The sequence below is a fragment of the Haliotis asinina genome, chromosome 2, assembly GCF_037392515.1.
Source record: "Haliotis asinina isolate JCU_RB_2024 chromosome 2, JCU_Hal_asi_v2, whole genome shotgun sequence".
NCBI lineage: Eukaryota > Metazoa > Mollusca > Gastropoda > Lepetellida > Haliotidae > Haliotis > Haliotis asinina.
Genome location: NC_090281.1, coordinates 31,008,147 through 31,024,222, shown reverse-complemented (window position 1 = coordinate 31,024,222; position 16,076 = coordinate 31,008,147). Strand labels below are relative to the sequence as shown.

The following is a 16,076-nucleotide window of genomic DNA, read 5'->3' as shown; positions in this document are numbered from 1 at the left end:
GTCAGACAAGATGATTTCTAAATAACATGCATGTTTGGGTCGGTCACGGGCTCCATATGTTTGTTTCCGTTCTCATACATATGCCTATTTTACTTGTAAAGATATATCTTACTCATTCCAACACAGCATCAAGCACAGTAATTCAAATTCCAGTGAATTGTTTCATTGCACGGAAGGATAGCCCAGACGATACTGAAAGGGACGTAACTCTGATTTCTTTCACGGAGATGACAATGAGACGCTTGATCACGTGACCGTTAACAACTGAGGGATCCCATTGAAACGGAAAAAAATACAGGTAAGGCCGAAACATAATCATAATGCAGTATCACTTGGGCATAGTCAGTACAGTGGACAACCCACGTATCGCGGTCGAGGGCGTATTGTGGAAATCCCGGCCAGACAATGAGAAAAGATACGCTTTTGTCCCAACTTCAGTTATGAGACTGGGAACATAAACTTACGTGGAGCCAGAAAAAAATAATTAAGAGCAATCAACAGTTAATATATTTAGTTATTCCTGCATATCGCATATGAGGTTTAAGGCTCGTTCCGCACATGCGTTATCTACTCAAGCATCTGACGCCCCAGTTATAATGTCGGTCGACCACGGCCACGCAGCGCCTGATCAAAATAGGTCAGACGAATATGTGTTATAGGGCTGGGACGGGTGGGTACTAATTTACTAAGTTAGACCCGGGCGCCCCAATGACGGATCCAGGCATGGCATGTTCATGGGGTATGAGCCCCACCACCCCACCACACACACACACACACATACACCCTCTCCCCACCTCACTGCTTGTCGTAAGAGGCGACTAACGGGATCGGGTGGTCAGACTAGCTGACTTGGTTGACACATGTCATCGGTTCCCCATTGCGCAGATCAATTCTCATATTGTTGATCACTGGATTGTCTGGTCCAGACTCGATTATTTATAGACCGCCGCCATATAGCTGGAATATTGCTAAGTGCGCCGTAAAACTAAACTCACTCACCCCACCTCACTCCAGATGCCTTGATCCACCCATATACCCGTCTTTTTAAAGTCACTTCTCTTGAATATAATGCATGGTTTAAATATTGAAAAGCTCGAAATTTGATCCTTCGATTTGTTGAATGTAATACCATTTTCTTGCAAATTATGTTCAGGAAATAATATAACGGGTATCCAGGTGGGGTAAGGTAATAGGACGTGGGGTACCCGCGTAGAGAACCACGGTGAAACCAGGGATTTGATGCAATGCCTAAAAAGAGTTGACGATTTCTTGAAATCATCGTGACCCCCAGGGATTTCATGTATTTCCTAAAATTTTGAGGGATTTTATAACACTACTGACTCACATGGTGTTGATCCCCGTTAGAACATTAGTGAATGTGTAAAATTAATGTATGTAGCTTAAAACTGTTGCCATTTCATTGCTGAGTCTCATTTCATCCCCCTGTTCTTAAGAGTTAAAATCTTTGACAATTTACTGATGGCAACTGCTGACTAATTACTGCCTTGATCGAGTCGATGGATTTTATCATGTCTATAATGTTGATGTAAATCGAGATGTTGCAAATGTTTTAAGGCGGAACCGAAGTGTAATAGCCGGTATCACAACAGGCGATCATGTATTTCTATACATGAAATCTGACTCGTTTTGTGAAATCACTGGTTTCACACATTCTCTGTAACATATTGATCTATGGGGTAAGGAGTAACTTTCAGATGTTACCTGGCGTCGATTATCAACGCCAGTTGGATTTGGGAAGCGTTACCTTACGTCGAACTATTTTAGTTGGAATTTAAGTGGCGATGGAGCCTAAACATCTATCGTTACTGGGATATAAAGAAATACAAAACTTTACAGGGACGGATATGAGGAAATATGGAAACGTCCATATATATTTTCCTCTTGCAAAGGACAGAACATAACATGACACTTTTATAAGAATATTCTTCAGCGAAATCTCAGCTTGTGTCAACTGCAAACTGAAGTTTGTCCAGGATTCAACTTGTCCAGGATTCAATGCAATAGAAGCCTCAAACAATACTCAAATTCACTCAAAATATTCGACCAGTATGTGTTTGGTGCCCTCTCATTTAGCCGGATTCTATCAAAACAGGTCTCTCACATAGCAAGAATGGAGTGTTTTCATATACTATTTTGGGTAGACTTTGCCAGAGTGAACCGTGTGCTTTAATGCATCTTGTACGTAAAACCTGGGATACTCAACAACCTCTCTATATACGCTCCCTGGTATAACTGACAACGGTGAGATAGCAAACCAGGTCACATTATTATCTTCATCTCAGCTGGTGAATGCGTTCGCTCGTCACACCAACACTCGGACTTTAACACCCAAAATATTTGAAGACAATTTCTGGTGTCGCCCGCCGTGATGTTGCTGGAATATCGCTGAAGATTAGTGAAACCATTTTCACTCCCTCATTGTCTCAGGAGAACCGGTAGATTAACAACTAGTCTCTGAAATAAACATTTTTTGCAGAAAAACGACAGAGAACGAGAGCTGGAAAATATTCTAGTTCTACGATAACACATTTCATACTTCACAAGCTCCACCTACCCGAGAAGGCCGGGGTAGAATAGGCCTTCAGCAAAATATGCCTGCCATAAAAGGCGACTGCTTGTCGTGAGAGGCGACTAACGGGATCGGGTGGTCAGACTCGCTGACTTTGTTGACACATGCCATCGGTTCCCCTTTGCTCAGATCGATGCTCAAGCTGTTGATCACTGGATTGTCGGATCCAGACTCGATTATTGACAGACCGCCGCGATATGGTTGTCATATAACTGAGTGTGGCGTAAAACTAAACTCACTCACAAGCTCCACAATACGCATTCAAGGGAGACTAGGTCTCGTCCTTATACCTTGGATGCTTAGTAATTTGTCAGTGGGTTAATGTTCTCAACTGACAAAATTATCCACCTACTTTTGGATGGATGTACTTTATCCAAGGTGTAAATTCGCGAGCGCTGATATGGTACAATATTGAGAACGACGAATTAGCCATTGCTACGCACTTCACGTACTGGCGTACGAGCGAATGTTACAAAATAGTGGCAAGACATTTGCATGCGCCAGCACATGAAAACGTCTTCATAAAACACATCTGACTTACATAGCGGAATTAAAACCAGAGAGACGGAAGCACACTTCGGGTAAGCTGAAAGTTTCTAACTGTTTTTGGCTACGCTGTTCATATAGGTTGCCTACGGATTTTCGACATAATCATCACCGGTCCAGAAGGCATCCTACTGGTATTGCATTGAGTTCCTAAACAGCCGATACGAGATTACACTCTTGTGGATAATATCTGAACAGTTTTCACTTAAGGTAAGGCGCACAGTGTTCGATCAGCGAATTCAAATCTGCAGTCATGCAGTTTCGGGTGGTGCGTTGTTTCTTTCCTCTTCTTCCGCTATTAGTTCCTGATGATCCTCGCACTCATCCTTTAATATAAATGGCTTAACAAAACCACATCATTCCGCTACAAGACCGCATAAAGTGACAAGACTTTTCTGATCTAGAGCTGAAGGCTGGGAACCCAGCAGAACTCAGGCTGTGACATGCCCAGTCCAACCCTCAGAGTGTCCTCCAGTGAGAGATGATAACAGTATTAACAAAGTGATACCGGACTTGGCGCGGATTAAAATTGACCTCCAGCTAGACGCTAGTATCGACTTGCGGGATAATTTGGTCAGGTTCGCTGACTGTGATTACATTATTGACACATCTTGTATGTCGCATGATGTTTGTCATTGGATAATCAGGCCCAGATATATCAAAACACTGATGACAGAAAGTCTCGTTTCCTGTTTACTTGGTTCCGTCCTACTGCGCAACGTAGTGCGATAATCAGTCCAGAATGTTTCGACCACGTCATTTAACTAGATGCATAAATATTAATCTGTATGATTTGATAAGTCTAAGCACTCGTATATTGCAACGCTTCTAGCGCTAGCAAACACGTCGTACAGCGAGCTCTGACAAACAGAAACCTGGAAATTGTGGAAATCTCAAAACGAGGTCCTGCCGCTAGATAAGTTTGGCGGTGTGGTACGGAACTGATATTACATCACCCTCATTGTGCATTACAGAACTACGCTGAAGAAGCGCAAAAAATCACAGAACAGGTTTAACCAGTGAGCCAGATGCTCTGAGAATCGTTTTACCACCTTATCAAACAGGGTCAGTGATTCCATAGCTAAGGTATGCTGCCTAAACCTCGACATAAAATTTAGAAAGACAGTGTTATTAATGTTAAAAATTAAAATTCATTTTCTTATGAAACAAGGAATTGAAATTCACTTTAACCAGAGTTGTTTGTGGTGTCTAGTTTCACTTTCACAGTAGAAAATTCGGATCGGCTGAAAAGTAGGTCATTGAATAGGTTTATGAGACCTGTGTTTCGGTATGCTTGAATACTGCGTTAAACAAAGGCCAAAAGCCCCGACAGATTAATAAAACTTTATGAAACGTGCAGGTATTCGACTTGGTACCTTGACACATTATATTTGGTTGGTATTTTAAATAAAATAAACAAAACAAAATTATTTGGGGACGTGTGGTGCATGAACGATCATACAGTAACTCTGATCTATATAGTCAAACATTTCCTCAACACTTTCTTTCATGGTGGTAGTTGAGCTTGGATCTTGGAATTCTCTCTTCGCTACTGGGACTCCACTGTTCACCCTTAAGAATAGCAAAGGGACTACCACGGCGCCATCCCCGCAAGTTGACTAGGGTTCGTATTGCCGTTAGCGCCATCACTTAAATATACCTGATGAAAGAGCGGTTACCAATTTGGCCCATTTTCATCAGCAGAGAATAGCTCGCCAGTCTGATGCTCGCCAGTCTGATATTAACCCGTTCCATTCCCCGTATGGGTACAATGCGTGAAGCCCATTTCTGGTATTCCCCATTGTTATATTGCTGCAATACTGGTGGAAGCGGCATTTCGGCGTTAGTCTACGAGAAATAGTGATCCCAGATGTAACATGTTAATTTGACTTTTTCTAAATGGCATTGCATTTTCAAAGTAGGGCACGTTTGAAGATCAGGGTTAGAACTGATCTTCAGTAACCCATACTTGTCGTAAGAGGCGACTAACAGGATCTGTTGGTCAGGCTCGCTCACTAGGTTGACACTTGGTTCTCTCGTGCGTAGATCGGTGCCCATGCTGCTGATCACGCGATCGTCTGGTCTAGACTCGATTATTTTCAGGCTGCCTCCATGTAGCTTGAATATTGCGGAGGGCGGCGTATAACTAAGTTCACTAACTCACGAGATATGGCAGCTGTAAGCTTCTTTTAATACCACCGCTGTGTAAAACCATACTCAATCACTCAGTCCGGTTGGCCTGCGTTGGTAAAACCAGTATACCATATATGTTACAATGTGTTATGGTGAGCATCCTGATGTTTATATTCCAGGTCAGGTTCATCATGTTTTTCGAAGGTCTGGACGCCGATGTTGAGTTTGGGAAAACCCTCCAAGAGCGGGAGTTTACATTCCAACAAGGAACTGTCCCACTCAACCATGGGTCGTACGGCGCTGTTGCCAGACGCATGCAGGAAGTGCAGAGATGGTAATGTCCGAGGGTGATGAGAGAGTGGGTGCGGTTTGTTTGACTCTGCGGTGCGTTTGGGTAGCTTGGTGGTTAAAGCGTTCCCTCGTCACGTCGAAAACCCGGGTTCGATTCTCCACATATGGGTACAATGTTTGAAGCCCTTCTCTGGTGTTTCCCAACGTGATATTGCCGGAATGTTGCTAAAGTCGGTGTAATGCCGAAATCACCTTTTGAGAGCGGAGAGATGGATGTTGTGGAAACGATCCTCGGCCGCATCACACCCAAAGGCATGGCACTTTTTGGTCCCTGCTAAGTGCTAATTCGGCTCGGAATCAGTATAATGTGTCTGAGTGAGCTAGTACGACAAAACTAGCTTGAGTCTGAGTCTAAGTAGCCACACGTACACATGTATGCCAGTTGTCATATGAGCGAAGTGTTGTCAAGCACGATCATAGACCCCATTTCACCTCACCTGTCAGGGTCTGTTTAACGCACCAAACTGAGCATATAGCCAAGTCTTATACGATGACTGTCTCTAAAATCGATTCTGGACCTTGGATCTGATCCTCAAAGCACTACGTTATACTATGATAAACTGTAGACTTACGACAAGTTGTAACCTTACGAACGCATTGTAAATCGGGGGCCAAGATTTTCGGAACTGTCTTACCGCTAAGATAGTCGTAAGTTAATGTTAGTGTATGGCCCTTACGACTACCTTAGTGCTAAGACACCTTCGAAAATCAGTCAGTTTTGTCTTCTTTATTTGCGAGACGAAGTGTACGTAAGACTACGTCATTCGTAATAGTGTGATCAACTGTATGGTTACAACAGCACGTAACTCTACGAACGCTTTGGTGAACGATAGCCACAATTTCACACATTTCAACATCAGTGTGTTTTGAATATGGAAAATATTCCAACGAGATATTTTAAACGTTTTGAGTTATTCATGAGCGAAACATCCATTGTTGCTTTCCCCTTTTTCTGAATATCTTTATGAGATGATCTGGGTTATCTGAAGCATGAGCTGTGTAAACCAGTGGAAGGTTAGCCAACGGAGTTAGTGGTAACCCATTATGTAATAACAACGCTTTATGTAATGACTGGTTAAAATAAACGAACGAATCCTTAGGCATGTGGAAAATTAAAATTCAATTTTGGTGTCCTGGGATTAGTATTTGTAATTTAAAACCCTTTCGCTCGTGAATAAATCAAAATTTTTGAAAATGTATCTGAATAATATTTTCTCGATTCAACACTCACTCGTTTTGTAATCTCCATGAATACAACGGAGGAGAAAGCAAGGAGGGTACAACAAAACAAAACCTTACACCAAAGCGCAGCTATTCACATTCACGATATTTGCACATACTTTTCGACAACTTGATGCATGATCCTCGAGTAGTTCATCTACATAAGGTTTGCAATTGCTTTCCCGAAGTAAGTCGAGAAAACAATCTTCGATATAACCATATATACACCCATAACATAAAATTAGTGTTTTAAGGGAGTTTTAACCTTTGAAAGGAAGTATATTACCCGTGAGTATCTGATTTAGAGCGGGTGATCGGTAACCCATGTTTGTTAAGAGGAGACTAATTGAGTTGACTTGTGGTATCCCAAAGGGTAGATCGATGTTCGTGATGCCAACCACTAGATTGCCATGTCCAGACCCGATTTCTTAGACCTGGAATATTTATGATGGCGGCGTGATTTTTTTTTTTAAAAAAAACAACAACAACAACAACAAAACCTGATCAGACATTGTTTTATTATAATTAATTATTACCAACGAAACATTTACTCAAACCCAGCTTCCTGACGGAGATGAACGCCCAGCCCGACCTATGGTTCCGAGACAGCGTTAACAAGTATTGGGACGAGTCCGTTAGGGCAGCGGCCCGATTCTTCAACTGTGATTCCCGGGACATTGTGTTTGTGACCAACGCTACAGAGGGTAAGACCAGACACCATCGCTTGTGACGGAATCTAATCCAATAACGAATGGTTATCTACTGATGAAGCAGTTTTAGATGAGCCACAACCTGACAATTGACCCCACTTTGCATATATGGGAAGGCCCTCCAGAACATTCCATTTAAACACTCGATGAAACAGGTTGTCGCCTACAACTGGACAAATTCAATTTCCTCGTGCGAATCGTGCCTGCCAGACACGTGTTAAACAGAAGCGGCAATGAGTTCACGCCACGGTCAGCATGTATTGCACGTGCTTAATCGCCAGTCTACTTGTAGCAACCACGTGCATTCGTCCAGATTACTTGCCACGCCTGCTTGTCAGAACCGTGTTCACAGCGCTGGCTCATCTAATACTTGATTCTGGGATAGGAACCCTCGATAATAGGCTTTTGGAACGCCTAAGTTATGCAACCCTACACACCAAATTGCAGCGTTTATAACGAGTCGACTGTGACTGTTGAAAAGGCAAATTGATATATAAGATACTATACTTCAGTCATCTTTTGGTTTGATCTACCTGCTGAAATAAATAATTGATGTATGTGACGTGTATCAGTTATGTGAAAATGTAGAGTTGCGCACATTCTTTCTTTCAGGTGTGACCCGCAAACATCCGGGTTAGAATTGGTCTGCAGAAACTCAGGTGGTCAGACTCGCTGACTTGGCTGACACATGTCATCGCATCCCAGTTGTGTTTTTCGATGCTTATGCTGTTGATAACTGGAGTGTCTGGTCCAGACTCGATTATTTACAGATGGTCGACATATGGTTGGAATACTGCTAAATGTGGCGTAAAATTAAACTGATTTTCTTTTCCAGGTATCAATGCTGTGCTGAAATGCTATGATTTCAAAGAAGGCGAAACAATCCTGTCCACCAGTCTCACATATGGAGCTATCGCTCTCACTTGCAGGGACGTCGCCGCCCAGAATCGAGGTATTCCGTTATAATGAATCTGGTAGGATCAGTGAATTCCTCTTCACTGAAGCAGAAATTTCAGCATAGCAAATTTCTTTTGCAAACAAACCCAGTTCTCGACGTGAAGATCAAACGCTCTAAATTGTTGGTTATGATTACAACCTAATTCTCGATTTGAAGATTGAATGTTTTAAACTGTGGGTTATGCTTGCAACCCAGTTCTCGACGTGAAGATCAATTTTTTAAACGGTGGGTTATTCTTACAAACCAGTTCTCGACGTGAAGATCGCATGTTTTAAACTGTGGGTTATGCATGCTTACAGCCCTGTCACCAGAGCGAACTTAAACAGCCGAGGCCCCGAACAATCATATCGAGATATTCGCTATAATGCACAAGTGCGTTTATTAAATTCGTTTTGTAATGTTTTATCGTCATGCGTGCGCCAGTAAAAGTTCAAGCCGCTTTTAACACTATTCCAGCGGTATCACGGCGGAGGGCACTAGAAACGGCCATAACACAGTGTACTCATGCAGGGGATCGTAACTGTGTCATCGGCGTGAGAAGCGTACGCACTAACCAGTTACCCATTGCCCCAATGATTATGATACTGGCGTTTCACATCATGCATGGCCTTGTTGAATCTATTCCGATGAAGTGATTTGATAAATCCTTAGAACCTTTCTAGATTAAATTAACTAAAGTGATATTCTTTCAATATTTTGTGTCTATAAGTTTCATAATATTTGTATCTTTATACGTTAAAATTCTAATTTACAGTTATAAAGTCAGAGGTTCTGGAGATTCGGTTCCCTATTGAGAGCGAGGAAGCAGTGTTAAGACAGTATGAAGAATATTTGCAGACTCACCCCAAGACCAGAGTGGTGGTGATAGGTAAAAAACGGAACTCTATTTACATTCGAGAATCTTCGCTTGTTATCGAGATACCAAAATCAGGCAGTCTAAATGCTGAGTCACTCACATAAAAATGTTATCTCACGCAGCCAGCAAGTGAAGTTTCCTCGGAACTTTTCCTAGAGTGCTCCGGACCCGTGAAGGTCCCGGGGTAGAATAGACCTTCAGCAACCCATTCTTGCCATAAAAGGCGACTGTGCTTGTCGTAAGAGGCGACTATAACGGGATCGGGTTGCCAGGCTCGCTGACTTGACACATGTCATCGGTTCCCAATTGCGTAGATCGATGCTCATGTTGCTGATCACTGGATTGTCTGGTCCAGACTCGATTATGTACAGACCGCAGCCATATAGCTGGAATTTTGCTGAGCGTAAAACTAAAAACACTCACTCCTACACTGCTTCTTATTAAAGTAAAGTATCTTCATAAGATTGACATATATAATGGTAGTTGAATTTAGTTTATTATGTTTGTCATGTCAAAATAGTCAAGTTTGGTGTTAAATGAAAATATGCACAGCTGGCCTGGAATATGACTTTAACCAAGGGACGTTATCTCTACCTTCATTAATGCTGGACACACATCACATTTCCCATTTACTCCTGTGTTAACGTTATATTGTTTTAGGAAGCAATTTACTGAAACGTCCTAGCTATTATATTTGCATGTGTACATTGACTGGCCTTTAAGCAGCAATGCACAAAATACAAAGTGACCATGTTATTGTCAGCTCCTTTTCCGAGTACAGGAAGATAAACAGACCAACCCCATTTCCGCAGAAAATGCCGCCCTCTTGAAAATAACTCTGGTCACATTTAGCATTGTTATGTGTAAACGAAAGCGCTAGATATAACACCCCATCATCTCCTCTAAATGACTGACACTGATGTGGGGTGCTGATGGTTAGTATCGTGTTGTTATCCAGATCACATCACAAGTCCGTCTGCAGTGTTGCTCCCTGTCAAGAAGTTGGCGAAGATTTGCCACAAATATGGTGCTCTGGTGTTGGTCGATGGTGCGCACGCGCCCGGTCATACTCCCGTGGATTTGGAGGATCTCTGCGTCGACTTCTACACAGGTAGACCAGCTCTACTACTTTCATGGCAGATACGTTGGGGTGAGATAGGGGACGGAAAGTAGATTCCATTTCGAAATGCCCTTTTAGGATTAGATTCTAGGGCTAGATCGTCGAAGCTCTCCTAGCCCTAAGATATGGTAATGTTATTGCACACTTGTACTTTCATGTGTTCCTTTTTCGTTTCCATGAGAACATGTAAATTTGTGAGGGTTGTTTTTGAAAGTATTTATGTAATTCACAGCAGTCCAGTTTACTTCCTTTCACATGAGGAATGAAAAGCACGTTTTCCGGCAAATGGTGAATAGTTTGACTATGACAGATAGTAGTGATATTTGACAATGATATCATGACTGCTCAGTAAAGCATCTGTTTTTAACACAGGTAACTTCCATAAGTGGCTTTTCACTCCACGCGGCTGCGCAGTGCTATATGTCAACAGGAAGCATCACGATTGGATGAAACCTTTAGTGACATCACACTCCGCTGATGGTTCCGTTGGTGAGCAGTTCCGCCAAGCCGGAACACGAGACCACGTCCCGTTTGTATGCGCGAAATACGCCTTGGAGTTCTGTGAGAGACTAGGAGGAACGGTTAGTTTTTCCGAATTGTTTCTTTCATCATATGAAGTGAGGGGCTGTTGGATATCCTAGTTCTTTCCATTCTGAGAGAGTGAGTGTGTTTAGTTTTACACCGATTCCGGCAATATCATGGCAAGGGACACGAGAAATGGGCTTCACACATTGTACCCATGTAGGGAATCGAACGCGGGTCTTCAGCATGACGTGCGAACCATTTAACGACCAGGCTACCCCACGGCCTTAGTAGTATTATGATGGGGGGTTTGCAGCAGATGCGGTTTAGAGGCATTTTTGCTGGAAGGAAGCCTCACAGCCCCCTGTAAAAAGACCGAGGGTCGCGCCCGAGACATCCATGGATGTGCCACCGAACTCGCCAGTCCAGAACCTTAAAACACACATGGAGTATATAATTAAAGTAAAAAAGCCCCGCCCGCCACAACCTGGAAGACCTGACCTGACCCTTGTCTCTGGTTTGAGGTTGATTGTGGTGCGCTGGTTTTCTCCATGGGGTTGTGGTTGACTGCGCTCTCCCCTAGAGCTCCGTCTTTCTTTTTTCGAACCGCACACTTCGAACCTCAGTACAGAGTTGCGCAGGGTGGACGTCCATGGACTCGATATTTACGTGCATCGCGTCATCAATCGAGGGAAATTCGCCAGCCTGTACAATAGTTCGGTCTCGTGGGCACCGAGGGGTTACAACGTCTGATGGATGCGTTAGTTGATTATAGCTTAGAGACCCGAGAACGCGATATCCCGTACTCTTTAGTCTGCTTCGAGGAATTCATGGCAGATCCACTCCATCAAGATGCCACCGAATATTATTACTACCTTTAAAACAAGGACCAAATTCCGTGCACATCAAAGGATGTCTCGGGAGCGACCCTCGATCTGTTTTACTTGGGTTTGGGAGGCTTCGCTGCAAGAGATTGTATTCATAGCCTCAGTGTTCATGAAAATGACTAACAAGAGACTATTGGGTACTGAGATGTGAACAGATGGGGAACAATGAACAATGGGGAGCCCCGGCAACCGAAATCTTAGTTACACATGAACGAATTTGGAGTAAGTAAACTGTCGTACAAAAGAAAATATACACCTGCGTTATGGGATTATATGAATGCAAACCCTGGGTAAATATTTTCAGAAGTGTTCTGATTTGATTTGTAAGCACAATCGGTCTGGGTGCACGTGTTGCCAACACTTTTTTTAAATATCTTTTTCTGGAAAACGATCTCTAACCACCAAATGTTTACTTTGTTTTGTACCTCAGTTTGGTTATATGTCTTTAATTGGATGTGCTTACTCACACTACGAGGTGTCTAGATTTTTAGCAGGATTTCAGTGTAAGGAGGTGTTGCAGGGTCGGATCATGTCCTACTGCTCGAGACTGGCTGAGGAAGCTCAGGAGTACCTGGTTCGACTATTCCAGACAGACAAGCCGGCCCTACCACGGGACATGGAGGCGCCTAACATGAAGCTGGTACAACTGCCGGAGATCAACCCTCCTTTGCGAAAGGTACTGAAACATTCCGAAAGTGAGTGATCCCGAGAGAGAAAGGTACTGAAACGTACAGTAAGTGAGTGATCCCGAGAGAGAAATGTACTGAAACGTACAATGAGTGATCCCGAGAGAGAAAGGTACTTAAATGTTCAGTGAGTGAGTGATACCGAGATAGAAAGGTACTGAAACGTACAGTAAGTGAGTGATCCCGAGAGAGAAAGGTACTGAAACGTTCAGTAACTGAGTGATCCCGAGAGCGAAAGGTACTGAAACGTTCAGTAGCTGAATACTCCCGCGAGAGGAAGCTACTGCAACATGCAATAATTGATTGATCCCGAGAGAGAAAGGTACTGAAACGTTCAACAATTGAGTGATTCCGAGAGAGAAAGGTACTGAAACGTTCAACAATTGAGTGATCCCGAGAGAGAAAGGTACTGAAACGTTCAACAATTGAGTGATCCCGAGAGAGAAAGGTACTGAAACGTTCAACAATTGAGTGATAGCGGGGAGGTGAGCGAGTGAGTTTAGTTTTATGCGTCACCCAGCAATATCTTTAGTAATATGGCTGCGGTCTGTAAATAATCTAATCTCAACCAGACAATCCAGTTATCAACGGTCCTGGCAGAAGCATTATCAGTACCACGAACTAACACAAAAGTAACATACAGTTAAATATCTTAATGTAGAGCTCTGATGTGTTGAACGTGCGGTTATCTCTAAATAATAGTTTGATCATAGTGTTCAGTCTGTGTGAGTTACATTTACATTTTTTGATCATGTGTGAGAGAGTAATACTTCACTCCGCTTTCAACAATACATGCATACCAGCGATATCACGGTAGGGGACGCAAGAAATGGTCTTCGCACGTTGCACCCTTGTGGGAATAAAACCCGGGTCGTCGACGTGACAAGCAAGCGTTGTAACCACTAGGCTACCTCACTGACCCAAGACTTGCAAACTTGCAGACTACTCTCAGGTTAGCTATACTTCTCGCGAAAACATGATTTCACCGCGGACATCCCAACACCACTGGTGAGTGCAATTAAGAGTAAGTTTTGTGGCAAGCATGGGATGCTGAAGACCTATTCCAACCCCGGTTCTTTACCGGCCTGCAAGTGTGAGTGTGATATGGAACATTATACTATCTATTTATGTTTCAGGACCAATTCCAGGATTTCTTCATGAACTTTTGGAGGAAGACGAAGATACAGACTGTCACATTTGAACTGCAGGGAAAACCTTACCTTAGAGTCAGCCCCTGCATCTATAACTATATGGAAGAATACAGGCTTCTGGGCAAGGCCATGTTGGAGTATATACAGGAAGTAAACAATGGTCAGTGACCATAGGTCAAGCAGTGGCAGTGGTGACATGAGTTCTGATCTCTTGGAGTGATATCTTCAGAGATAAGGTGCCAAAATAATCAACAGGGTAACAAAGGGGAGCTGTATCCTTGAAATAAAAGCGGCACATCATGTAAAAAGTTTGAAAACTGGAATTTGTTTTATTTTTATACTCCGAAGTATCCCCATGATATTGGTGAAGTGGTTGAAGTGCTTGCCGCAGACACAGGTTCGATTCCACACTACGATCCAATGCGTGGAACCCAATTGTGGCGATCTCTGCTGAGATATTGCTGGAATATTAATAAAAGCGGCATAAAAACATACTTAGTCATTGCACAGAGCGACAGATCAATATGCCCATATACTGTTTCAGTATTTAGAACGTGCGGGTCCTGAGAAGGACTAGATTTTAACATGCGAAATTCATCTGAATATATAAAGCCAACGAAGCGTACGTAGAATCAACTTCTCTGACCCGTAAAACCGATGTAATTGAACCACACGTGCATTTCCGGGAAGATCCGAATGCATTGCAGGAAAACGCACATTCCACTCCTCTCGTCTCCATGTGTGACCAGCAAATAGACAACAAAGACAGCAACAACTGAAATGAACAAAACAAATGAAAATACAGTTCGTTAAATATGAATTGATACATCAGTCTTTAATGAGTATTCATGCGAAATCGTAATACACGATATATTTTCTGTACCGATGCAAAACGATAAATTTGTAAAAATAGGTGACGTATTATTTTTTTAGTCGCCCACCAAAGTGTTGTTAGCATTTCAAGTTGACCTCTAAAAGTAGTCGCTACGAACAGGTTTTCACAGCAAGCTTTCCCTATGAACATGTATAGACAAGAATTTGCCGCACGATTCGACGGAAGTGTGTGTGTAGCGGTGTTCCGTCATGCGCATTGTATCTCAAACCTTCTGTATGATGTAGGAGTGATGGGGCAGCCTAATGACTGAAGCGGCGGCTTGTCACGCTGAAGACACGGGTTGTGTTTCCCATGTTGTTGAGGGACAGCCGTCGTCCAAATATTTCTAAAGACACAAAACTATGTAGCCAAACCATGTGAGACTTATTTGTAATTATTTAATCTGCTTTCCAAAACCTTATCACTACCGCACCGTACATTGTGTTGTCAGCCACATTGTTCCATACTGACTCTATCATTTATTACTGTATGTGACATTTATAGCCGCAATTGGTCACCCGACTCAGATCAACTGGTCCAGGAAGTGCTGTTGTTTCTCTGTCTGTCCGTTGTTGAGTCTTCGCCTGTCCATTCTTGTGAAAAAATGTACATATGTTCACGTCGATACTGTCAAGCAGTCCGGTATTCCGAATGTCTGTAGGGACGACCGGGAACAAGAGTATGCCGCTCGTAGGAAACGCCCGGGGGTTGAGCACGAACTCCGCTCAACTCAATTATGTATATCTGTTTGCTATGTCTTGTGCAACCAACTAAAGAAGTCTGAACTTAACTACACCTTCGCCTTCCACAACGTATTGTTCGTCTTAATTAATAGCTAATTCCCCAGTCAAACACACACTACGCGTTGACACCCACACAGGTACAATGTGTAAATCCCTTTTCTGGTGTAACCCGCCGGGTTATTGCTGGAATAGTACTAAACGCGGAATAAAATCATACTCACTCACTACTGTATCATTTGCATGAAATGTATTGTATATTCGTGCAAACCTTGTGCATGACGAATAGAAGCAGTTGTAAAATATCAGTAACCATACCACATGTTTGACAGATGTCTCACACTGTGATCGCCTAGCTTTGCAGAGTGTCGTATTTTCAACATTATCACTGAAATGTTATGTGCTTACGAGACAGTCGTTATTGATATTAATGGACTACGTAAAGGAAGGCTAACGAACCATATTAAAATAGATAAGGACAAACCTTTATGGACAAGAAACGTTTTAGTTTGCGTTGTATTTCCTACTGTTTTAAGTTAGTAAAGATTTAATAACGCTCGTTAGTTTTCGATCAATTACATTTTGATGTCTTTACAGCAAACAACATCGTGTAGATGTGATACTGCTGAAACCGATATATACTCATAATATAGTCACAATTTTGCAACTCTGTTATCTTAAGAGTTTACTAATGGATGTGGAAAGGTTTTTTTCGCATCTATTTACAAAGG

At 42.6% G+C, this 16,076-nt stretch overlaps 1 protein-coding gene across 4 annotated transcripts; it reads left to right on the top strand.

The window, feature by feature from the left end:
* Positions 1 to 153: 153 nt before the first annotated feature.
* LOC137272468 (uncharacterized) lies at positions 154 to 14,048 on the top strand. Of its 4 annotated transcripts, XM_067804847.1 has the most exons (11): positions 154 to 298; positions 3,218 to 3,346; positions 4,656 to 4,760; positions 5,449 to 5,603; positions 7,403 to 7,545; positions 8,387 to 8,503; positions 9,264 to 9,377; positions 10,324 to 10,476; positions 10,858 to 11,066; positions 12,415 to 12,570; positions 13,717 to 14,048. In XM_067804847.1, the coding sequence occupies exons 4-11, from the start codon at positions 5,461 to 5,463 to the stop codon at positions 13,897 to 13,899; spliced, it is 1,218 nt and encodes a 405-aa protein (XP_067660948.1). In that variant the 5' UTR covers positions 154 to 298; positions 3,218 to 3,346; positions 4,656 to 4,760; positions 5,449 to 5,460; the 3' UTR covers positions 13,900 to 14,048. The 4 variants fall into 4 exon arrangements, with proteins under 4 accessions (XP_067660948.1, XP_067660947.1, XP_067660950.1 ...); XM_067804849.1 differs by lacking the exon at positions 3,218 to 3,346 and having other exon boundaries at positions 233 to 298; XM_067804848.1 differs by lacking the exon at positions 4,656 to 4,760 and having other exon boundaries at positions 237 to 298.
* The last annotated feature ends 2,028 nt before the right edge of the window (positions 14,049 to 16,076 follow it).